We start from the raw sequence: 24,749 nt of genomic DNA, 5'->3' as shown, positions 1-24,749 counted from the left end.
TACATTTTTGGTCCCTCCCAGTATAAATCAAAATCGGATTGGTTAATTCATCTGTCACTTCCTACATAAACATACCCTGCCATAGCCTTCTGTCCCGGCAATGAAGTCCTAACCAATGAGTGAGCCAGCTCGAAACCCCACAGTCACTAATCTGTGGTTGGTAGAAGAGAGCAACTGGACTTGCTTGAAAAGTCTTGAAGACATTTTGCCTCTTGTCCAAAAGGCATCCTCAGTTCTGTCTGTCTAATAAGGAGTATCAAGTATTTATCCTCTCATGGATCATCATAGAATCCGAATCAGAATGCTGATGGCTGCATTGTAGGTGGCTGATAGATGTCATAGACCCACCTCTGTTCAGTGATGGTCGTTCCAGGTTGACAAAAAAGAACAATCCTCTCTGGCTAAGATGTCTGCCAGTTTTCTGGAAGTCCTCTCATACTCCCGCACCAGTCGAAGGGAACTCATCCCAAAGTGCGTAGAAACATATCTGTGAAGATACTCAGTCATCCAGGTACATAGTAATCTGTGGTTGGTAGAAGAGAGCAACTGGACTTGCTTGAAAAGTCTTGAAGACGTTTCGCCTCTCGTTCGCCTCTCGTCCGAAAGGCATCTTCAAGACTTTTCAAGCAAGTCCAGTTGCTCTCTTCTACCAACCACAGATTACTATGTACCTGGATGACTGAGTATCTTCACAGATATACCCACAGTCACTACTTGCCCCAATATACAATCTTCTTTTCTTACAAGTTACGACATGGAAAAATCCCCAAAGCTGTAATTCATGAACGGTATCATGCATCCACATACAATCTGTCAGTCTCTGTTTGATCACAAAACAATAAAGGTTTCCCGAATCAACATGACAGCAACTTCAAATCTGTTAGTGTCCCTTGCTGCTGAGTTTCTGAATCAAGACGAAAAGTTCATCTACTCCGCCGGCGCCACCATGAATGAAAAATCACATGATTGTATTCTTGTATGCTGATTGGCCAAAGCTCAAACAGTGCTCGTGAACCTGACGCGTCGTGCTGTTTTACCTATCAGTATCCATCAGCACGCCCAAATAAACTTAAGAATAATGATTTGAAGCCACATAGTGTATCATAAATTTAGACTTTGTGTACTACTTGTTTAATTTCCAACCCTTCCATACCATGACATGGTGTGTTATTGTAAACCTTCAGTCCTGTTTTTGTTACTTGTTTTGACAGTACACATTTAAAACTTTGGTGCGTGGCGGTTTCTTGCAGACGAATTCAATGTCACTCACCTTTCAACCAATCAGCATGCAGCAATGCATCATGTGATTTCCAAAATGGCAGCACCAGCAGAGTAGACTGGAAGTTTTCTTCTTAGTTGAAAAAAATCAACCGTTTGGATCAATATTATCGACTTGAATTGAATAACATGTTGGGATGAATAATCTTTATTGATTCGTGATAATAAAAAAAAATAAAAATAAGGTTGGTAGACTGACCATGGAGCTGGCAGTTTACGAAATACATGACTTCTAACTCGGGAATTAATTCAATGAATTCAAGAATTCATTAAAGAAGAACGGAAGTCATTTTTGAACTTGCTTTATTTCTTAATTAACGTGTTATTCAATTACGTTTTCGGTTTTAGTAACCTTATATCGTGACTCGTATTGGCAACTAATTGCAATTAAATATTATACTTATCGGCCTATTTGGTTTTTAGCCGTGTTGAATTTAGTTCGTTTGGTCCACGGCAGGCGTCGCTTATCCGTGCGATCTTCACGAGACTTGTGCGAGACTTCGAAACATCAAGTGTCAGCCAGGTGTCAGTGCTGCCATTTTGAAAACTCTTTTCCAAACGAAATATTGCACAAAAACGAGTTTAAATGACGATTACTGCCGACTTTTTTCAAACTTTCCTGATTGCTGTCAAAACAAATTAAACTTCCGGCTTGATTACGTCAGCATTCGAAAGAGGGCGCGCGCGTCTTTTGACGACGTTGGCAGATGTCGGTCACTTTGATTTCCGCTGTATGTTTTACTTCCGTCCTACGGTGTCTCGCACAGGTCTCAACGAATCTCGTTTACAGCCATTGCTTTGACATATGGACTGATATATTACATAGCATATTTCAAACACTCATAATTTGCTATAGCAGTGACAAAATACATGACTTCTAACACGGGAACCCACAGCTTTGGGGATTTTTCTGTGTCATAACTTGTAGGAAAAGAAGACTGAGGAGAATTGTGTACTGGGGCATGTAGCGACTGTGCTAAACCCTTCTCAGCCTAGGGACAACAACAACAACAAAAATCTCATTAGATAACTCGATTTTAATGTTTTCAGGACAGTAACCCTTTCATTTCTGAAGCAGATTTGATAGGAAATGAGGCCAAGTTAGAATTGGAAGAGAATAATTGTTATGAAAGAAATTAAACATAACATTTGAAATGCTGATATATTTGGACCTTCTCTGAAGGCCTAGAAGGCCCTGACTGTTCCTCTCTGAGTTATGCACGTAGTTGAATTGATTTCTCTGCGGCCTATTCAAATCATTATAATCACCTGTGTCTTGTTTACGCCTCCAAGGTTTCTAGACTTTTCTTAAGTCTAAGCCGCCGAGACAGAGTTTTTTCAACAGTGTCTAGACCACCAAGTACAAAGCTGAATAAAGTTTTAACAATGCCTTGGTTAATTCAGTGCATTCTCTTGTAAAGGCAACATGCACATGTTTTGAAGGATAAGCTAACCGAGCACTCTTCTGCTACATTTATTGATGTTTATAATATTATTCGTATAAAATGCAATCCTCAAGATTAGCAATGTCTCCTCTAATGTCCTCTGTGTGGGGGAAAAAAACAATTAATGTTAATTAATGTGATTGTGAAACAAGCGCACTATTGCTATACCACAGACCACACGTCTTCTCCTGCAGTTTTCAGATATTGACCCCAAACCGACATCAACTCATCCATCCTGTGCCCGAAAAGTGCACTTACATAGCTACAGCTTTTTTAAAGACGCATTCATTCAGAATCAAAGTCTTCCTGTTTGGTCACTCTTCATCACAGAGCCACCAAACTTAAAGGAGAACTGAAGTCATTTTTAAACTTGCTTTATTTCTTAATTAATTACGTTTTCGGTTTTAGTAACCTTATATCGTGACTCGTATTGGCAACTAATTGCTTATCGGCCTATTCGGTTTTTAGCCTTGTTGAATGTAGTTCGTTTGGTCCACGGCAGGCGTCGTTTATCCGCACGATCTTCACGAGACTTGTGCAAGACTTCGAAACGTCAAGTGTCAGCCAGGTGTCAGTGCCGCCATTTTGAAAACTCTTTTCCAAACGAAATATTGCACAAAAACGAGTTTAAATGACGATTACTGCCGACTTTTTTCAAACTTTCCTGATTGCTATCAAAACAAATTAAACTTCTGGCTTGATTACGTCAGCATTTGAAAGAGGGCGCGCGCGTCTTTTGATGACGTTGGCAGATGTTGGTCACTTTGAGTTCCGCTGTATGTTTTACTTCCGTCCTACGATGTCTCACACAGGTCTCAACGAATCTCATTTACAGCCATTGCTTTGACATATGGACTGATATATTACATAGCATATTTTAAACACTCATAACTTGCTATAGCAGTGACAAAATAGCGATCAAAAATGCATTCCGATATTTAATAAAATGAGATGAGATGAGAATTTTGATGATCAAAAATTTGCCTTCAGTTCCCTTTAATGTGACACCTTAAGACAACGCTCCCAACACATATATGTGAAATCAGCTATGACCTACACTCATCTTTTTCTTGCTTTTTTCATCCATCTGTTTTTCTCCCGTTTGATAAGCAGTGCATATTACCCCATCGAAAGACATGGAGTTTTGGAATGATGAGTGAGCCACCAGACTTCATTTTGCAGCTCAGACCAACATACTCAACACTGTCCGTCATGAGCCGCACTCGTCTTTTTTTCTTGTAGAAATGTATCTCTGGCGGCACGGTGGTGTAGTGGTTAGCGCTGTCGCCTCACAGCAAGAAGGTCCTGGGTTCGAGCCCCGTGGCCGGCGAGGGCCTTTCTGTGCGGAGTTTGCATGTTCTCCCCGTGTCCGTGTGGGTTTCCTCCGGGTGCTCCGGTTTCCCCCACAGTCCAAAGACATGCAGGTTAGGTTAACTGGTGACTCTAAATTGACCGTAGGTGTGAATGTGAGTGTGAATGGTTGTGTGTGTCTGTCAGCCCTGTGATGACCTGGAGACTTGTCCAGGGTGTACCCCGCCTTTCGCCCGTAGTCAGCTGGGATGGGCTCCAGCTTGCCTGCGACCCTGTAGAACAGGATAAAGCGGCTACAGATAATGAGATAAGAAATGTATCTCTGCTTAATTAATAATGTCATATTTATGTATTTAATATTGACCTCAAATAGCATTGGAGAGTTTTTTTTTTTTTTGTATTTACAGCAAAACATGAATTTCAGCATTCTATCCACATTCATTGGATATGAGCAATTGCACAGTCTGATTGGCTACTCTACTACTAGGATATCAGCTCATGGAGAAGCCATGGTCTAATGGTTAGAGAAGCAGCTTTGGGACCAAAAGGTTGCCAGTTCAGTTCCCTGGATCAGCAGAAATGGCTGAAGTTCCCTTGAGCAAGGCGCCTAACCCCCAACTGCCCCCCAGGATGCTCTGGGTATGTTGTACATTGCCCTGGATAAGTGTCTGCTAAATGCCATTAATGTAATGTACGGTAATATACCATGAGTAGAGAAAAACAAAATGGCAGAGCGTGTTGCTGAACCAACTGAGGATGAAATAAAAACTCTACTTGAAAACAAAACTCCAAAAAATGCAAAAAAAAAGCAACAAAATATGAAATAAAAGTATTTGATGGGAAGAACATATCATTTTTTTTTATTTTGTTGGACGTTTTGTATAAAGGTTTTATTTACCGAGTTTGCAAAAAATAAAAATAAAAATGCTCTGTTTCTCAAATCCAGTGAACATGGATAGGATAAAACAGTTATTCCACTCAATCTCGTCATACACCTCTTATAGCCGACTCGGTGCTACGCGCCTCGTCAGCTATCAGCTCATGTACGACTTGATTTCATGGAATAACTGTTAAATGTACTGTGCTTACAAACTGACAAATTATCAGAGTGTAATCCTGGAATTAATACAGTTCCCTGATCGAGTCGATAATACCCAATCAAAAATACGCTTCTGTTTCAGTTAAACTCCTCCCCATGACAATTCAATTTTATTCCTTTCGTGTTTGTTATCAATAGACACTGCCATGAAGCGGCTTTACAGAAATCTGAATGGAGTAAAACTCCCTGTAAGGAACCAATTCTTAAAGTCTGAATAGTTACATCGAAGGTCTGAGTGTGGATAGATGTGCACAATTTTGGGACTGATTGACCGAATCGGTACACTCATGTAACTCAACACCGAATATTCTCAAAAAGTTTCATCCAGTTGGTTAAAGATTTTTTTTTAAGATTAGTAGTCTTCAGCTGGGGGTGGCACGGTGGTGTAGTGGTTAGCGCTGTCGCCTCACAGCAAGAAGGTCCTGGGTTTGAGCCCCGGGGCCGGCGAGGGCCTTTCTGTGTGGAGTTTGCATGTTCTCCCTGTGTCCGCGTGGGTTTCCTCCGGGTGCTCCGGTTTCCCCCACAGTCCAAAGACATGCAGGTTAGGTTAACTGGTGACTCTAAATTGACCGTAGGTGTGAATGTGAGTGTGAATGGTTTTCTGTGTCTATGTGTCAGCCCTGTGATGACCTGGCGACTTGTCCAGGGTGTACCCCGCCTTTCGCCCGTAGTCAGCTGGGATAGGCTCCAGCTTGCCTGCGACCCTGTAGAAGGATAAAGCGGCTACAGATAATGTGATGTGATGTGAAGTAATTACATTTTGGACATTTGTCAAATGCGGTTCATCTTGTTTCAAGAAAAAAAAAACAAAGTATGCTTGTTTTGGGAATAAATGAACTTTACTGAAATCTTTGAATCTTGCCCCCAAAATGCACTGTTGCTTTGGCGTTGTGTAAGCACTGTAAGTCAAAATGCGTAGACTTTTTTTTTTTTGGTGCCTGATCTAGACTTTATTTATTTATTTATTTATTTTGGTGCCTGAGGTCCTGGGGAAGTGGAATCTTAAGAGATGTTTTAATGTTTGAATGTTGAAATGGGGGGCGGCACGGTGGTGTAGTGGTTAGCGCTGTCGCCTCACAGCAAGAAGGTCCTGGGTTTGAGCCCCGGGGCCGGCGAGGGCCTTTCTGTGTGGAGTTTGCATGTTCTCCCTGTGTCCGCGTGGGTTTCCTCCGGGTGCTCCGGTTTCCCCCACAGTCCAAAGACATGCAGGTTAGGTTAACTGGTGACTCTAAATTGACCGTAGGTGTGAATGTGAGTGTGAATGGTTTTCTGTGTCTATGTGTCAGCCCTGTGATGACCTGGCGACTTGTCCAGGGTGTACCCCGCCTTTCGCCCGTAGTCAGCTGGGATAGGCTCCAGCTTGCCTGCGACCCTGTAGAAGGATAAAGCGGCTAGAGATAATGAGATGACATGAGATGTTGAAATGGGAAAAAAAAATAAACTTGTTGCAATGCTACACATGTTGTCAACTTGATTCAAGATAGTCTCTGGTCTCATATCTAGAGTATTTTACTAATTACAGGTCACAAAAGGAGAATCTTTTAAGCTAGCAATGCTAAGTTGTAGAATTTAACAATCCTAATATTAGTATGTATCTTAAATTCAGTTTTTACTGCTAAGACTTTGTCATCCACTTTGGTTCAGGTGGATAAGGCGCCATACCATAAATCTGGGGACCTGGGTTCGATTCTGACCTGAGGTCATTTCCCCGTCTCTCTCCTGCTCATTTCCTGTCTCTACACTGTCCTATCCAATAAAGGTGGAAAAGGCCAAAAAAAAAAAAAGACTTGAATGGCTAAATGTAAGAAGTATGATCTTCTTATAAGAACTATTTTGAGTTAATCAGATCTCGCATAATAAGTTCCCCAATCTTATTTTGGAATTATTTCATCTAAAAACAGGTTAGATTTTTCATCTTACTTTAAGAAATATCTTACCAAGTCAAATTTGACTAGTTCCATTGGCAGATTTTTTTCACCTGATTCAAGCAAATATGCTTTGTTTTAATCTTTTGTTTCTTATTTTTGAAAGGCCATTTTTTGCAGTGTATGGTATTGTATGAGAAAGAGTGGAGTGAATGAGAAGTACATTAGAGTGGTGCAAGACATGTATGAGAACAGTGAAACAGCAGTGAGGTGTGCAGTTGGAACAACTGAATGGTTCAAGGTGAAGGTGGGACTCCATCAAGGATCTGTTTTGAGTCCTTTTTTGTTTGCCGTAGTGATGGATAGTTTGACGGACGAAGTGAGGCAAGAGTCACCATGGAGCATGATGTTTGCGGATGATATTGTGATATGTGGTGAAAGTAGAAAGGAGGTTGAGTTGGGTTTGGAGAGATGGAGGTATGCATTGGAACGAAGAGGAATGAAGGTGAGCAGTAGCAAAACAGAATACATGTGCATCAGTGAGAACGGGATAGTGAAGATGCAAGGAGTAGACGTAAAAAAAGTTGGTGAATTCAAGTACCTGGGGTCAACTGTGCAGGAAAATGGGGGCTGCGATAGTGAGGTGAGAGAGAGTGCAGGCAGGGTGGAGCAGGTGGAGAAGGATTTCGGGAGTCATTTGTGATAGGAAAGTCCTGGCAAAAGTGAAAGGTAAGATGTATAAGACAGTAGTGAGACCAGCTGTGATGTATGGATTGGAGACCGTAGCCTTAACGAAGAGACAGGAGGCAAAGTTGGAGGTGGCGGAGTTGAGGATGTTAAGGTTTGCGATGGGAGGTTGGACAGGATAAGGAACGAGCACATCAGAGGGACAGCACATGTGGAGAGCTTGGGAATTAAGCTAAGAGAGATGAGAGTGAGATGGTATGGGCACATCCTGAGAAGAGATGCAGAGCATGTGGAAGGAGAATGTTGAGGATGGAGAAGCCAGGCACACGAAAACAAGGAAGGCCAAAGAGGAGATCCATGGATGTGGTGAGAGAGGACATGAAAGTGGCAGGTGTGGTAGAGAAGGATGTGGAAGACAGGGAGCAATGGAGATGAAAGATCCGCTGTGGCGACCCCTAATCGAGAGCAGCCAGAAGAAGAAGAAGAAGGAGAAGTCTTCAGTTGAGTATAATAAGAACTTTTTTAAGATTAGTAGTCTTCAGTTGAAAATAAGAACTTTTTTAAGATTAGTAGTCTTCAGTTGAAAATAAGAACTTTTTTAAGACTAGTAGTCTTCAATTGTGTATAAGAATTTTTTGTTTTAATTAGTAGTCTTCAGTTGAAAATAACGTTTTTTTTAAGATTAGTAGTCTTCAGTTGAGTATAATAAGAACTTTTTTAAGATTAGTAGTCTTCAATGTGTATAAGAATTTTTTAAATTAGTAATCTTCAGTTGAAAATAAGAACTTTAAGATTAGTTGTCTTCAGTTGAGTATAATAAGAACTTTTTAAGATTAGTAGTCTTCAATTGTGTATAAGAATTTTTTTTAATTAGTAGTCTTCAGTTGAAAATAATTTTTTTTTAAGATTAGTAGTCTTCAGTTGAAAATAAGAACTTTTTTAAATTAGTAATCTTCAGTTGAAAATAAGAACTTTTTTAAATTAGTAATCTTCAGTTGAAAATAAAAACTTTAAGATGAGTAGTCTTCAGTTGAGTATAATAAGAACTTTTTAAGATTAGTAGTCTTCAATTGTGTATAAGATTTTTTTAATTAGTAGTCTTCAGTTGAAAATAACTTTAAGATTAGGAGTCTTCAGTTGAGTATAATAAGAACTTTTTTTAAGATTAGTAGTCATCAATTGCGTATAAGAATTTTTTTTTAAATTAGTAGCCTTCAGTTGAAAATGAGAACTTTTATGATTAGTAGTCTTCAATTGCATATAAGAATTTTTTTTTAATCAGTAGTCTTCAGTTGAAAATAAGAACTTTTTTAAGATTAGTAGTCTTCAATTGTGTATAAGATTTTTTTTAAATTAGTAGTCTTCAGTTGAAAATAAGAACTTTAAGATTAGTAGTCTTCAGTTGAGTACAATATGAACTTTTTAAGATTAGTAGTCTTCAATTGCATATAAGAATTTTTTTTTCAAATTAGTAGTCTTCAGCAGAGATGCACCGATTGACCGGCTGCCGATCGGAATCGGCCGATTTTCACGTGATCGGCCATGACCGGCGACCGGCCGGTCAAAATTAAAATATGCCGATTTTCTGCCGATCAAAACTTGTGTATCACATAGAGATGAAAGTGGAGATACTCGTAATTCGCAACTAAAAAGGCTGCAGCTACACTGGCAGCTTGAACATGCTTTCTAGTGCGATTGTGTTGCGCTTGCGCAGAACAGTGTCAGTCCTGAGCGCCTAACGAGCACCGGCGCGCGCCGTTAACAAAAAAAAAAATTCACGATAGTTAATTTTTTTTTTTTGTGCCAGATATTGGATGTGAAAAGAAGAAAACATTTGTGGTTGTGTGAATTTCCCATTACAGGAATTAATACGTTAGCCTATTACCAAACATCTAGTTAGATTTGTACAAAGAGAGAAAGAAAAAAATGTCTTTTTGTTTGTTTTACGACCTTGGTTGCACTTGATTCCATTGGAAATTACTCTACAAATACACATTTGACAAAGATGATAGAATGGCTGTGGTATAAGTATGACTGGAAATTATTTTTGTATTTTGATACTGAATGAAGAAATGGGTTGTTCTATAAGGCATAAGTTTTCAGATGTAAATAGGCTTATGAAAGTGTGTTCCGTAGCAGTTGGCAAATAATATATGAGGGGGAAGTTGTTTTTGTGCCAGATATTGGATGGGAAAAGAAAAAATGTTTGTGTGAATTTCCTATTACAGGAATTAATATGTTAATACCAAACATGAAGAAAGATTTTACAAAGAACAATGTCTTTTTGTTTGTTTTCAACCTTTGAGGTGTTGAAAATTTATTACTGAAAATCTGGCAGAATGTTCTATTAAAGAAAAGATAAAAAGAAAATAGTCTTTGTGTGTGCTGTGAAGTGGTTTGAAAAAATGAAATCGGAATCGGCCAAAATCGGTATCGGCAGGTCACACTCCATGGAAAATCGGAAATCGGAATCGGCCCAAAAAATTGCAATCGGTGCATCTCTAGTCTTCAGTTGAAAATAAAAATTTTTTTAAGATTAGTAGTCTTCAGTTGAAAATAAGAACTTTTTTAAATTAGTAATCTTCAGTTGAAAATAAAAACTTTAAGATGAGTAGTCTTCAGTTGTATATAATAAGAACTTTTTAAGATTAGTAGTCTTCAATTGTGTATAAGATTTTTTTTTAATTCGTAGTCTTCAGTTGAAAATAAGAACTTTTTTAAGATTCGTAGTCTTCAATTGTGTATAAGGATTTTTTAATCAGTAATCTTCAGTTGAAAATAAGAACTTTAAGATTAGTAGTCTTCAGTTGTGTATAATAAGAACTTTTTAAGATTAGTAGTCTTCAATTGCGTATAAGAATTTTTTTTAAATTAGTAATCTTCAGTTGAAAATAACGTTTAAGATTAGTAGTCTTCAGTTGAGTATAATAAGAACTTTTTAAGATTAGTAGTCTTCAATTGCGTATAAGAATTTTTTTAAATTAGTAGTCTTCAGTTGAAAATAACGTTTTTTAAGATTAGTAGTCTTCAGTTGAGTATAATAAGAACTTTTTTAAGATGAGTAGTCTTCAGTTGAGTATAATAAGAACTTTTTAAGATTAGTAGTCTTCAATTGTGTATAAGAATTTTTTTAAATTAGTAATCTTCAGTTGAAAATAACGTTTTTTAAGATTAGTTGTCTTCAGTTGAGTATAATAAGAACTCTTTTAAGATTAGTAGTCTTCAATTGCGTATAAGAATTTTTTTAATTAGTAGTCTTCAGTTGAAAATAAGAACTTTTTAAAGATTAGTAGTCTTCAGTTGTGCATAATAAGAACTTTCTTAAGATCAACACTCAATATGTTTTCCACGTCTGGCCTGCATTGTTGTTTGCTTGACTGTACTTATTCATCAAATTGCAAGTTAAACAAATTATAGGTCTCTATTTGTGTATTTACTATGTTGATTGTTAATGCTTCCGACACGCTGAGTCAAGTTCTCATAGCCGCTAACAGCACCACGGATTGTGTTGTTGTTGTTGTTGTGTCTGTACAGGCAGCATGATTACAGGTACTCTATTTGTGCATTCACTGTGTTGATCGTTAATGCCTACGACATGCTGAGTCAAGCTCTCATAGCCGCTAACAGCACCACAGATTATGATGTTGTTGTTGTTGTTGTGTCTATACAGGCAGCATGATTACACATTTACACATACTTTCCTCAACCCTCAACCACAAACACCACCACCATCACCAGCAAACATCCAAAAATCCTGGGTTTAATTACAGCAGAAGTTACAACGAACAATTCAATGATGGCCACAGTGTGTGTGTGTGTGTGTGTGTGTGTGTGTGTGTGTGTGTGTGTGAGAGAGAGAGAGAGACTCACAGAGCTGAATGTGGGCAGCAGGTTGAGGGCAGGGCTTGTTTCCAGTGAGAAGGGAAGGAAGTGCTTCAGGCCCCCAGAAGAGTGAACCTGGGGGAGAGGAGCTCGAACCAGAGCCGGCACCAAGCCACCCTGACACACACTACCTACAGAGAGAGAGAGAGAGAGAGGGGAAGTCAGAGAAAGGGTGAAAGGGCAGAGAAAAGCCGTAGCGAGACGTATTTTGACACAAAGAGAGAGATTGAGTGAAAGAAAGAAAAGGAAAAAGCAGAAATGTAGAGGTAAAGAGAGAAAGACAAGAAAACAGAAATTGAGAAAAGGAAGAACAGCGAGAGAAAAGGCATAAAAATATGCAAAACAAAAGGGAGAGGAAATGAAAAATAAAGGGAGTGATGGAAAGGAAGACATGACGGGAAAAAGGAAAAGGAGTAGCAATGGAGTGGAAAAGAAAAGAAAGAAAGGACAGACAGAAAAGAGGAAAAGATAGCAACAAGGAATGAGGAGTAAAAGAGAGAAAGTGGACGATAAATAGTTGATGGACAGAAAGAAGGAGACAGAAAGAAAAGAAGCAGTATACAGAGACAGATAAACAGAGAGAGACAAAGACACAGAGAGCAATGAAGAAACAAAAAGGAAAAATAAAAAGAAAATTCATTGTCATGTAATAAACATTATATTTAGAGGATATTATACGGTTGCGTGAAGATATGAAGTTTATCTTTGACTGGTGAATGTATGTATCATGAGTGAGTGAAGCAAACGAGTGAAAATATTCTCAATACTAGAAGATAAAATTTCATATCTTTGCGCTACCATGTAATGTTCTTTATATTATATGGACACATCCACAAAAAATATGCATCATCATCATCAGTCGGCTGCAGAGCGGTCGATCACAAGTTTCGTCCACAGCTGACGGTCAGCAGCCAGCACAGCAATAGTATCGGAGGTCAGGTCACCCTTCTCATCCCCCAGCAGGTTCTGAACGTAGGTCAGGTAGCTCGTCTTCTTGCGTCCTGGGCGTCTTTTGCCATGGGTTGGGGCGTAGAGGGCATATGTCCTGATTGGCTCCTCTACGGACATTCTGAGGGCGTCCGTAGTTAATCAACTTAACTAATCAATCAAGTTAATCAAAAGAATTTTAATTCTGAACTGGTTCGCCATTTTCACAACACATGTCTAGTCAGAGGGGAAAACACTGGGAGTGACGTAATCGGTGTGAATTATAGGGAATTATTCTATCCACATTCACTGGATATGAGCAATCGTGCGCTCTGATTGGCTACTCTGCTACTAGGATATCAGCTCATATACCGTGAGTAGAGAAAAACAAAATGGCGGCGTGTGTTGCTGAACCAACCGAGGACAAAATAAAAACTCTACTCAAAAACAAAACCCCAAAAATACAAAAAAAGCAATAAAATATGGAATCAAAGTATTTCCTGGTAAGAACACACACACACATATATATTATTATCTCATTCTCATCTCATTATCTCTAGCCGCTTTATCCTGTTCTACAGGGTCGCAGGCAAGCTAGAGCCTATCCCAGCTGACTACGGGCGAAAGGCGGGGTACACCCTGGACAAGTCGCCAGGTCATCACAGGGCTGACACATAGACACAGACAACCATTCACACTCACATTCACACCTACGCTCAATTTAGAGTCACCAGTTAACCTAACCTGCATGTCTTTGGACTGTGGGGGAAACCGGAGCACCCGGAGGAAACCCACACGGACACGGGGAGAACATGCAAACTCCGCACAGAAAGGCCCTCGCCGGCCACGGGGCTCGAACCCGGACCTTCTTGCTGTGAGGCGACAGCACTAACCACTACACCACCGTGCCGCCCATATTATTATTATTATTATTATTATTATTATTATTATTATTATTTCAAGAATTATTATTATAGCATTTTTAACAAATTACTCCTGTCATTTCACCGGTTGATGACCTGGTGACTTGTCCAGGGTGTACCCCGCCTTTTGCCCGTAGTGAGCTGGGATAGGCTCCAGCTTGCCTGCGACCCTGTAGAAGGATAAAGCGGCTAGAAATGAAGAGATGAGAGAGATGAGATGTTACATATAGCATGGATTTACAACATTTTTGTCACACTTTTCTCAGCAACTACAAATCACAACTACTTGACATTTGGACCGAGCTTCTATACCATGTATACTGTTTTCAGGTCTGTCGTACATCGACTTCCTGTTTACCGGCTTAATGTATTTACGAAACATATAGTGTGGCTTTACAAATTTTTCCTAAAATATTTTCTCAACAACTACAAATCACAACTGCTTGCTTCATAATGTCCTATTCCTTTGATTGCTTGCATTCTGATATCTTCAAATCAACATGTGATTCTCTTTTTATTATATCGATACATTCACAAACAAAAAGTCCCCATCTCATCTCATGTCATCTCATTATCTCTAGCCGCTTTATCCTGTTGTACAGGGTCGCAGGCAAGCTGGAGCCTATCCCAGCTGACTACGGGCGAAAGGCGGGGTACACCCTGGACAAGTCGCCAGGTCATCACAGGGCTGACACATAGACACAGACAACCATTCACACCTATGGTCAATTTAGAGTCACCAGTTAACCTAACCTGCATGTCTTTGGACTGTGGGGGAAACCGGAGCACCCGGAGGAAACCCACGTGGACACGGGGAGAACATGCAAACTCCACACAGAAAGGCCCTCGCCGGCCCCGGGGCTTGAACCCAGGACCTTCTTGCTGTGAGGCGACAGCGCTAACCACTACACCACTGTGCCGCCCCAAAAAGGCCCCAAATTTATCAAAACAATTCATTGATTTCCTCACGAGTGATATATAGAGATTTATGTCACGCTTTTGGTTCTCCATGTCCTGGATGGAGCTTGTATGAAAAATACCAGTGGGGTATTTCCCAGTAAAACACTCATGTCCATTATAATATTTGATTCTTATTACATATTTATAATATTTTTTAAGGTCAAGCCGTCATATCTCGACAGAACATTAAATTATAACTGAGCAGAACAGAGCTGTAGAATGTGTGTGAATAAAAAGCAACAGGTTTATTGCTGTCATTTATATATATACACAGTATATATATGGTTTTCTATATTACTTTATTATCCTGTAATAACTATTCAGTTATTACAACATTGTCTGTCACTTTTAGTTGTTCTGGCAGCAGAGCCTGAAATGAAAACCCGCACACCTGCCAAAAGTGGGTAACAATCTGGCACAGTAAGGGAACTCCTCGAATTTACCAGCCAGTTGCGGTGGCTAAACGCTATAAAGGGAAACTTTTAGGGCCAGTGCAGTGTATTTAAGCATTCATAAATAAAATAAAGTATCTACCAAGATGAAAAATCCACCTATTGCTCGATTCTGATGGGATCACGTTCTCTGCGTGAGATCTGAAATACTTCGTACAGACTCTTGCATCTGGAGAAATTCAAACATGCACAACGTTATGACTGTATGAAGTGTAAAGGGTGACGATAATCCCTAAACAAGCACAGGGAACCAAAATAAACACAAACATGTTGTGTCTCACTGTCCCAGGTCACTCTGAGGGCATGGAGAAAGGCAGAGAGCACAAGATGGATGGATGAAGAGCAGGCACTTCATTCACACGAGCAGACGACAAAGCAACAGGCGATCATTCATTTTCGGTGTACGTGCACGACACAGAGCCATAATTTCAGTGTCAAGTTAAAGAGCAAGTGATATTGGAATTGAGATGTTCTACTTTATGCAAATTCTATGCAAATTAGGTATGATGTGGTAAAGGAGCAGATAGAAACAACTTCCCATATGCTGTTTGATCCGCGTATATGGCCTCTCGTTAAAAGTGTATAGAGACATTACAAAGAAAACTAAAGCTTCTCAGTGTGCATAGGTTATACAGTTAACTTGCTTTGCTAATCTAATCTTAGAACCAAAATGTACCAATTTACACTCCGATTAGTGCATTATTTAATTTGTGTTTATACACAGCTACTATCTATCTATCTATCTATCTATCTATCTATCTATCTATCTATCTATCTATCTATCTATCTATCTATATATATATATATATAAGTGCTGTCAAGCGATTAAAATATTTAATCGCGATTAATGTCGCGACTGTCATAGTTAACTCGCGATTAATCGCAATTTAATCGCACATTTTTGTCACATGAAAAACCATTGTAATTCTCTTATCAGCATAAAAAAGTGAATGGGCTTGCTCACCGTTCGAACTACGGGGGTACTCGGGGGATCCGAGATCCCCTGAAACAGACATGAGATCCCTTGAAAACATGATTTGGGAAATGTTGGGGGGTCTCTAAAATATTGGCAAAATGATGTTTATTGACATAGCAATCATGTGTAACGGGAAGCATTTGCATATCCGAAGTGAGCGCGTGATGGAGATCTGCGCTCTGAGACAAGCGCAAGCACCCCCCCCAAGGGAAAAAAAGGGACCCCCCGAAAATATTGGCATAGTTCGAACACTGGTTGTACCAATGTTTTTTTTTTTTTATTGCAGAGCATAACACGTCTTGTCACAGCCACTGCAAAGTCGGGCTGGAGCCGCCGATGGGAAAACGAAACCTAAGCCGAGCACCGTGGCTCTTCGGGGGAGGGCAGAGGACTCTGGCTGTGCGGGGCGTGGCATTACAGTCTAACTGCTATCGTTTTTTTAAGCAAAGTCTCTGTTCCAAGTTCTTGGTAGTTTCAAAAGCTTATGAAAAACCTACATCATGTCACAGAGTGTTAATCTCGCGATAAAAAAATTATCGTCGTTAAAATTGAGTCAAGTTAACGCATTAATAATGCGACATTTTTGACAGCACTAATATATATATCAAGTCAAGTCAACTTTGTTGTCAAATATACTATACATGCTCGACATACAGCACAGATGAAATATCAGTCCTCTCTGACCCACGGTGCAAACAGGCAATGCAATAAATAAAAATAGAATAATTGAAAAAAAAAAACAGTATAAACACTCTAGATAGGAACTAGACATAGACTAAACACTCAAATAATATAAACAGTGTAAATAAACAGTATAAACACTAGATAAGAACAAGACAGACTAAACACTCAGACAATATAAACAGTGTAAACACTGAATCCTGAATGACTCAATTTTGTATAAATAGGGGACTACATGGGCAGCAAAATGTAGTTTTTTTCCTGCCATGGAAGTGCACTTGTATACCGAGGAGGAAGCCATTTGCATTACAGCCGTGAATGAGGATTCAAAATGGTGGCTCGGTTCAGTTTTCCCTTTCGGGCGCTCTCGTTTTCTGTTAGAATTTGGCCAAGAAAAAAATAAATATATCATTTACCAGCTTAAGGTCGGTCTGTATGGTGAAATACCGTGACCTCATGACCTCAGCCTTGAATAGTGAGGGCCTCGGTCAGTACTTTCGAGACCTCGGTCACAGTATTTCACAATACGGACCTCCCAGCTGGTAAATAACATATATTTTTTCGCAGTCCAGTTTCCATCAAATCCTGCGCTCTGATTGGCTGGCGAGTGGGTCCGTATCCTACAATACGGACCCCAGTTACGGACCCCCGTTATGGACCTCTGGCGGCTCGCTTGTTCACAACAACATCAAACATAGTAGCATTTTTTGTCAACATTTATCTTTTTTTTTATAAGATTTATTTATAATATTTTCAAAAATCTTATAAATTTTTGCCAGCATTTCTCAGGAGAATAGCATTAATTTTACAGCATGGATAGTGATAACGACAGTGTTCATAGCGAAAGTGAGTTTTACTACCCTGAGGAAGAAGAAATGAAAGAAAACATTTCAGGAGAAAGCTAAAAACCTCTAACTTGCTAAAGCCGAGCAAAAACATGGCTGAATCCTGAATGATTCACTTTTGTATAAATAGGGGACTACATAGGCGGCAAAATGTAGTTTTTTTCCTGCCATGGAAGTGCACTTGTATACCGAGGAGGAAGCCATTTGCATTACAGCTGTGAATTGAGGATTCAAAATGGCGCCTCGGCTCTGTTTTCCCTTTCGGGCGCTCTCGTTTTCTGTTAGAATTTGGTAAAGAAAAAAATATATATATTATTTACCAGCTTAAGGTTGGTCCATATGGTGAAATACCGTGACCTCGGCCTTGAATACTGACCTCAGCCCAGAGGGCCTCACTCAGTACTTTCAAGACCTCAGTCACGGTATTTCACCATACGGACCTCCCAGCTGGTAAATAACACATCAGCCAATATTATTTAAATATTTCACTCAGATCCGTGATGTATTATGGATGAAAAATTAATTTTTCAACACAAGAAGATAAACTTCATATCTTCAAGCCAACATGTGATTTTCTTTTTATTATATCGACACATTCACAAACAAAAAGTCCCCAAATTTACCAAAACAATTCATCAATTTCCTCACGAGTGACATATAGAGATGTCACGGTTGTAGTTCTCGATATCGCGGATGTAGCTCGTTTGAAAAATTTGAGTGGTGTATTTCCCAGTAAAACACTTGTGTCTATGTCATATATATACAACCCCGATTCCAAAAAAGTTGGGACAAAGTACAAATTGTAAATAAAAACGGAATGCAATGATGTGGAAGTTTCAAAATTCCATATTTTATTCAGAATAGAACATAGATGACATATCAAATGTTTAAACTGAGAAAATGTATCATTTAAAGAGAAAAATTAGGTGATTTTAAATTTCATGACAACAACACATCTCAAAAAAGTTGGGACAAGGCCATGTTTACCACTGTGAGACATCCCCTTTTCTCTTTACAACAGTCTGTAAACGTCTGGGGACTGAGGAGACAAGTTGCTCAACACTGTAAAAAAAATCCCGTTGTTTTTACGGAAAAAAACTGGCAGCTGGAGTCACCAGAAAAAATCCGTAAAATATACAGCAAAACGGTAATTGCTTTTACAGCACAGCATGTACATTTTACAGTTTAAAGTAGCAAATATAACAGAAGTCCAGTGTTTTATATGCTGGATTTAACTGTAAAATGTACAAGCTGTACCGTAAAAGCAATTACCGTTTTGCTGTATATTTTACGGATTTTTTCTGGTGATACCAGCTGCCAGTTTTTTTCCGTAAAAACAACGGGATTTTTTTTACAGTGTGGTTTCAATGTTCTACTAGACAGATATTTTTTGGGGGGGGCTTTTTTCACCTTTATTGGATAGGACAGTGTAGAGACAGGAAATGAGCTGGAGAGAGACTGGGAAATGACCTTGGGTCAGAATCGAACCCATGTCCCCAGATTCATGGTATGGCGCCTTAGTCGACTGAGCCACGACAGTGGCTGTTTTTGTATTTTTTTAACAGGGCAATTATGTAATTTTAACTATCACATTCTGTTTTAGTATTACAGTTTGTTTAAACTACAACAATTTGTAAATTCTACAAAAAAATATGATCAATTCAACATATTCTTACTGTTAAATTAACAGTGGTATTTGGTGAGGAGTTTTACAGTATATTGATGTAAATTACACACTGCTTCATTGCTTTTGTATTTACAGTTTTTTTATGTCATGATTTTACATAAATTCACTGTTAATTCTACGGACATTTTTTACAGTGAAGTTTAGGGATAGGAATGTTAACCCATTCTTGTCTAATGTAGGATTCTAGTTGCTCAACCATCTTAGGTCTTTTTTGTCGTATCTTCCGTTTTATGATGCGCCAAATGTTTTCTATGGGTGAAAGATCTGGACTGCAGGCTGGCCAGTTCAGTACCCGGACCCTTCTTCTACGCAGCCATGATGCTGTAATCGATGCAGTATGTGGTTTGGCATTGTCATGTTGGAAAATGCAAGGTCTTCCCTGAAAGAGACGTCGTCTGGATGGGAGCAAATGTTGCTCTAGAACCTGGATATACCTTTCAGCATTGATGATGTCTTTCCAGATGTGTAAGCTACCCATGCCACACGCACTAATGCAACCCCATACCATCAGAGATGCAGGCTTCTGAACTGAGCACTGATAACAACTTGGGTCGTCCTTCTCCTCTTTAGTCCGAATGACACGGCGTCCCTGATTTCCATAAAGAACTTCAAATTTTGATTCGTCTGACCACAGAACAGTTTTCCACTTTGCCACAGTCCATTTTAAATTAGCCTTGGCCCAGAGAAGACGTCTGCGCTTCTGGATCATGTTTAGATACGGCTTCTTCTTTGAACTATAGAGTTTTAGCTGGCAATGGCGGATGGCACGGTGAATTGTGTTCACAGATCATGTTCTCTGGAAATATTCCTGAGCCCATTTTGTGATTTCCAATACAGAAGCATGCCTGTATGTGATGCAGTGCCATCTAAGGGCCCGAAGATCACGGGCACCTAGTATGGTTTTCCGGCCTTGACCCTTACGCACAGAGATTCTTCCAGATTCTCTGAATCTTTTGATGATATTATGCACTGTAGATGATGATATGTTCAAACTCTTTGCAATTTTACACTGTCGAACTCCTTTCTGATATTGCTCCACTATTTGTCGGCGCAGAATTAGGGGGATTGGTGATCCTCTTCCCATCTTTACTTCTGAGAGCCGCTGCCACTCCAAGATGCTCTTTTTATACCCAGTCATGTTAATGACCTATTGCCAATTGACCTAATGAGTTGCAATTTGCTCCTCCAGCTGTTCCTTTTTTGTACCTTTAACTTTTCCAGCCTCTTATTGCCCCTGTCCCAACTTTTTTGAGATGTGTTGCTGTCATGAAATTTCAAATGAGCCAATATTTGGCATGACATTTCAAAATGTCTCACTTTCGACATTTGATATGTTGTCTATGTTCTATTGTGAATACAATATCAGTTTTTGAGATTTGTAAATTATTGCAGTCCGTTTTTATTTACAATTTGTACTTTGTCCCAACTTTTTTGGAATCGGGGTTGTATAGATAGATAGATAGATAGATAGATAGATAGATATTTCCCATCAGGACGAGAAGAAAAAAAAACATGGACAGACCACGCAGTCGCAGCAAGAGACAAAGTACAAGTAATGTGAATGAATTGTCACTTGCTAATATCAACTTATTCTATGAGAGATGGGAAGAAGATGGAAGAAAAGAGTCATATTTTTTGGCAGTATTGCAACAGCGCCATTGTCTACGACCCTGCCTATAAATCAGTGAAGGAAAACATAGCAATATGAGAAGGTGAGACAGAGAGAGAAAGAGACAAAACATGTCAAGGACTAGTGAATTTATCACAACACTTCTGCTCTAAAATTCAGGCCAAGGTGACGTGAGACGTGACAAGAGATATGAATTTATGTTATTCAAAATATCAGCAGCCACTGGTTTGAGTCAGGTGAGGTTCGAGTTCCCCTGGCCAATCAGTATCGATATGTGGTAAACAGAGTTCTGGCATGCACCAACCAGTATGTGTACGTTTCAGTTCGAATAACATCACATCCATGATACACGTGCATCCTAAACATGATATCATATTTAAGAGACGGTTCATGACATTGCCACAGTAGCAATAACATTAACAACCTGGATGCACAAAGTATTTATTGCACAGAGGATTATCTCTGTAGGTCGAGTACAGATTGTCTGTTCATGACCAGGATGATAAATAATAAAGACCAGATGTAGTAGGTTTGCTGTTTTTGGAGCTAAAAAACCCCACTTCTGCCAAAAGATGTGTGAGTGTGGGAGAAGATCCAGCAACATATCCACCAAAATGCACCTCTTGCCATTATTTTCAAGAAAAACAATTCATTCAAAGGCAGCATCACAGATGGACCTTTGATCGTTCACTCTGATGTTCAGGAAAACATGACTGACAGTTCACATTTTTAAATATTGTGATGCCGATAAATTAGGACAAGAATACCGTCTGACTGAGTTGGCTGAGCTGCAAAATACAGAACGTTAAAGCTACAGTGTGTTTTTTTTATTTTTTAATATCAATCCTGTTGCGTCAGAATTGAAGGGAAATTGGTTTGCAAACATCATATACCATCTCAAATGGAGGCACAAAATATGTCTGGCTACATGGTGACAGACAGGAGATGCAGCCAGTCAGGAGAGAGAGCAAGAAAAAGAGTATGAGAGCATAAACAAACTGGAGTGAACGAGTGAACAAATCTAATGGTATAAAGGCCTGGTTCCACAATACCGATAACGATAACTATACAGTGGTGCTTGAAGGTTTGTGAACCCTTTGGAATTTTCTATATTTCTGCATAAATATGACCTAAAACATCATCAGATTTTCACACAAGTCCTAAAAGTAGATAAAGAGAACCCAGTTAAACAAATGAGACAAAAATATTATACTTGGTCATTTATTTATTGAACAAAATGATCCAATATTACATATCTGTGAGTGGCAAAAGTATGTGAACCTTTGCTTTCAGTATCTGGTGTGACCCCCTTGTGCAGCAATAACTGCAACTCAACATTTCCGGTAACTGTTGATCAGTCCTGCACACCGGCTTGGAGGAATTTTAGCCCGTTCCTCCGTACAGAACAGCTTCAACTCTGGGATGTTGGTGGGTTTCCTCACATGAACTGCTCGCTTCAGGTCCTTCCACAACATTTCCATTGGATTAAGGTCAGGACTTTGACTTGGCCATTCCAAAACATTAACTTTATTCTTCTTTAACCATTCTTTGGTAGAACGACTTGTGTGCTTAGGGTCGTTGTCTTGCTGCATGACTCACCTTCTCTTGAGATTCAGTTCATGGACAGATGTCCTGACATTTTCCTTTAGAATTCTCTGGTATAATTCACAATTCATTGTTCCATCAATGATGGCAAGCCCTCCTGGCCCAGATGCAGCAAAACAGGCCCAAACCATGATACTACCACCACCATGTTTCACAGATGGGATAAAGTTCTTATGCTGGAATGCAGTGTTTTCCTTTCTCCAAACATAACGCTTCTCATTTAAACCAAAAAGTTCTATTTTGGTCTCATCCGTCCACAAAACATCTTTCCAATAGCCTTCTGGCTTGTCCACATGTACTTTAGCAAACTGCAGATGAGCAGCAATGTTCTTTTTGGAGAGCAGTGGCTTTCTCTTTGCAACCCTGCCATGCACACCATTGTTGTTCAGTGTTCTCCTGATGGTGGACTCATGAACATTAACATTAGCCAATGTGAGAGAGGCCTTCAGTTGCTTAGAAGTTACCCTGGGGTCCTTTGTGACCTCGCCAACTATTACACGCCTTGCTCTTGGAGTGATCTTTGTTGGTTGACCACTCCTGGGGAGGGTAAGAATGGTCTTGAATTTCCTCCATTTGTACACAATCTGTCTGACTGTGGATTGGTGGAGTCCAAACTCTTTAGAGATGGTTTTGTAACCTTTTCCAGCCTGATGAGCATCAACAGCGCTTTTTCTGAGGTCCTCAGAAATCTCCTTTGTTGGTGCCATGATACACTTCCACAAACATGTGTTGTGAAGATCAGACTTTGATAGATCCCTGTTCTTTAAATAAAACAGGGTGCCCACTCACACCTGATTGTCATCCCATTGATTGAAAACACCTGACTCTAATTTCACCTTCAAATTAACTGCTAATCCTAGAGGTTCACATACTTTTGCCACTCACAGATATGTAATAATGGATCATTTTCCTCGATAAATAAATGACCAAGTAGAATATTTTTGTCTTGTTTGTTTAACTGGGTTCTCTTTATCTACTTTTAGGACTTGTGTGAAAATCTGATGTTGTTTTAGGTCATATTTATGCAGAAACATAGAAAATTCTAAAGGGTTCACAAACTTTCAAGCACCACTGTAAATAAATTGGTCCCCTGCAGTTCGTGTGGTTGGTGCTCATACCAGACCGATAACGATCCCTATAGCCCAGGCCAGGGTTTATTCGTATCGGTGAGGTTGCTTCTGGAGCAATTTTTCCAGGCCTGGACCTGATCTGATAAAACATCTGACCAGTTGTTTCCATGCGACGTTGTCTGAGCACGTGCTATTTTTCCCAAACATCTTTGTGCATCCTTGTTGCATCATGAAGTCACGGAATACGGATTCATGGAAAATAAAAATATTATACAAAGCACGGATCTTTTATTCACGAATATGTGATTTTCCATGAATTAAATTAATAAACATATAAATGCAGGTAAGATATTTCAATTATGAACTTCGGCAGTCCAAACATGTCATTGTTTTAGACTTCTTAATTTTTTATCCGTGATGCATCATCCGTATGAAATCAGTAACCGATCTGTAATACACTGAAACGTCTGTGATCAATCCGTAAATTATTAGCATCCGTGATGCATCCATATTAAAATCTGTAACCACTCTGTGTTTTGTATCTTTTTTTATTATGTTTCCGTAGTCCGTGACTGATCTGTATTATATCAACCACCGGAGTGTGTGCATGGGTTGTTTTGAAGTCCAAGCTATACAGTACGACCCGGAATAATGTGCTACTACTTGGAAAAAACTTCCATGACTATTCCTAAGTTGCATGCGTTTATTCCCCTGAGTGGCAGCACCAAGCGATATTATAGTCGGGATTATAATTGTGGTGTTTCTGCTCCAGACTGGAACTAAATTCAGGCAGACGGACAGTCAGAGTTGTAGTTATAGGTGTAGTTATAGTTATTGGTGTTGTGGGACCGGGCCCTAATACTGCAAGAGTAAAGCAAATTCAGGACCTTTTGTGTTGGTATGGATAAGGCAATTATCAGTTCTCTAATTTGTTCCTAAACTGGGGAATAAAAGCTGATTTATCCTCATGGTGAAAATTGCACCATTATAAAGTTGTTTTGCAAGAATTCTCGTAATAGACAGTAGTGTATTACTAACAGGTGGTAAAGAGTGAATTATTTTTGTTTTAACTCACATGCTGGCACCATCTAACTTGTCTTTAATGTCATTGGTATGCTGCAGAACAAAAAGCACACAAATACACTCACCGGCCACTTTAATAGGAACTTGTTCTTGATTCTAAGATTCCTGTTCTTGGCTGCAGGAGTGGAATCCAATGTGGTCTTCTGTTTTCTGTTGAATGCGGAGATGCTTTTCTGCTCACCACAGTTGTAAAGAGTTGCTATGAGTTGCTATATCCTTCCTGGCACAAAAGCTTGAACCAATCTTGCCCTTTTCCTCTAACCTCTCTTATCAACAAGGTGTTTGTTTCCACCCACAGAACTGTTACTCACTCACTCACTCACTCACTTGATGTTTGTTTGTT

At 39.4% G+C, this 24,749-nt stretch overlaps 1 protein-coding gene across 3 annotated transcripts in view; it reads right to left on the bottom strand.

Moving 5' to 3' along the window:
* The window catches only part of znf385d (zinc finger protein 385D), a 222,923-nt gene that overhangs the window by 159,516 nt on the left and 38,658 nt on the right, over nucleotides 1-24,749 (bottom strand). For 2 of the 3 annotated variants that reach the window (XM_060900350.1, XM_060900351.1), the window contains exon 2: nucleotides 11,556-11,698. The exons of the other annotated variant lie outside the window; for it this stretch is intronic. In XM_060900350.1, coding sequence (XP_060756333.1) covers nucleotides 11,556-11,698 — 143 coding nt within the window. The remainder of the gene's footprint in view (nucleotides 1-11,555; nucleotides 11,699-24,749) is intronic. 3 annotated transcript variants of the gene reach the window in all.

This window comes from Neoarius graeffei, chromosome 19 (genome assembly GCF_027579695.1).
Source record: "Neoarius graeffei isolate fNeoGra1 chromosome 19, fNeoGra1.pri, whole genome shotgun sequence".
Lineage (NCBI taxonomy): Eukaryota > Metazoa > Chordata > Actinopteri > Siluriformes > Ariidae > Neoarius > Neoarius graeffei.
Note: the sequence above shows the minus strand (reverse complement) of the source record. Positions and strands in the feature narration are given on the sequence as shown.